At 55.3% G+C, this 1,368-nt stretch overlaps 1 protein-coding gene across 1 annotated transcript in view; it reads left to right on the top strand.

The window, feature by feature from the left end:
- Positions 1-550: 550 nt before the first annotated feature.
- LOC104466700 (transmembrane protein 200C-like) overlaps positions 551-1,368 on the top strand; it is a 2,332-nt gene continuing 1,514 nt past the window's right edge. The window contains 1 exon segment of the mRNA XM_010080224.1: positions 551-1,368. Within this exon segment, the coding sequence (XP_010078526.1) occupies positions 551-1,368 (818 nt within the window).

Below are 1,368 nucleotides of genomic sequence, written 5' to 3'. Positions count from 1 at the left end.
TATAGATCAAATACAGTGCCTTTCTGCTTTTATCTCCCCCGTCCCCTCACATCCTGCGTGACATCACCACAGTCAGTGTGCAGTGTGACCCCAGCCCCTGTTAAGGAGTGGGGCTCACAGGTAGGGAGCCTGTCAGTGTCCTCTGAGCTCCAGTGTTTTGCAAGCTCCTTCTGAGACCAGCATGATAATTTATTTTTGTTCACACCAGCACATACCACTCTATCATTTACCTGGAGTATAAAGAAATTAATTAGCTATTTGGCAAGAGTATAGTGAGGCACATGTCTGCTTTGCTTCATGGAGTTGCTTAACTGTCTGTTTTGTCAGTCTGCCTGTCTTTCTCACACACAAGAGCTGTATGGGCAAGTGAGATTGTCCAGTTGGTGTCAACCCCCATCCCACTTGTTGAGGACTTTAATTAGCAGGAGTTTGAGGAAAAGCAGAGAAACTTCCTTGTGCTGCAGGTCTGGCCCTGGTCCTCATCCTCTTTTTTCCCTTTCCCTGCAGGAGCTGGAGCGGCCGTAAGGGGCAGCGCTCTGGGTAGCCAGCCATGATTGCCACTGGAGGCCTCCTGAGGATCTCAGCTAGGAAACAAGACCCCTTGCGACCCCAAAGCCAAGTCCCCAAACGCAAACGCAAGGCCAAAAAGAAGCGCAAGAATGACGTGGTGGTGGTGAAAGGCAAGCTCAAGCTGTGCTCTCTCTCGGGGTTCATTGCCCTCTGTGGCATCCTGGTACTGCTGGTGGGCATCGCTTTGGCCGTGATGGGCTACTGGCCAAAGCCCAACCAGGTGTACAGAGAAGGCAGCTTCACCGGGAGCCGACACCTGGCACCACAGGGTGGCACCCCCAAGAACCGCTCCTGGAGCCAGGAAGGGGCACGTGCAGGGATCCATCCAGAGCCACCCCACAGAGCCAACTCCTCCACCACCGCTACCACCCGAGGGTCCCCACAGTTCCCCACAACTTCCTCATCCCCCCAGGCCTCGGTGGGTTTCCTTTTCCGTCTTTTCTCAAGCTACTTGCATTCAGACAAACTGAAGGTGCTGGGCCCCCTCATCATGGGTATCGGCATCTTCCTCTTCATCTGCGCCAATGCGGTATTGCATGAGAACCGTGACAAGAAGACCAAGATCATCAACCTACGTGACCTCTACTCCACCGTCATCGATGCCCACAGCCTGCGGGCCAAGGACGGAGGCACCCCAGCCTCAGCCCCTCTCAACGGCTTTGTCAACTACGTGCAGTCCAGGGGCCTGGAGCTAAAGCCTGGCGGTGAAGGCCTGGGTGCTGCAGCCATGCTGGCCAAGAGCTCCTGGCCACCAGGACTAGGTATGTCCCTTTCCCCGCCAGACCTGGCGTCCTCACC

This window comes from Pterocles gutturalis, unplaced genomic scaffold (genome assembly GCF_000699245.1).
Source record: "Pterocles gutturalis isolate BGI_N339 unplaced genomic scaffold, ASM69924v1 scaffold13761, whole genome shotgun sequence".
Taxonomy (NCBI): domain Eukaryota; kingdom Metazoa; phylum Chordata; class Aves; order Pterocliformes; family Pteroclidae; genus Pterocles; species Pterocles gutturalis.
This window is presented reverse-complemented; position numbering and strand designations above follow the sequence as displayed.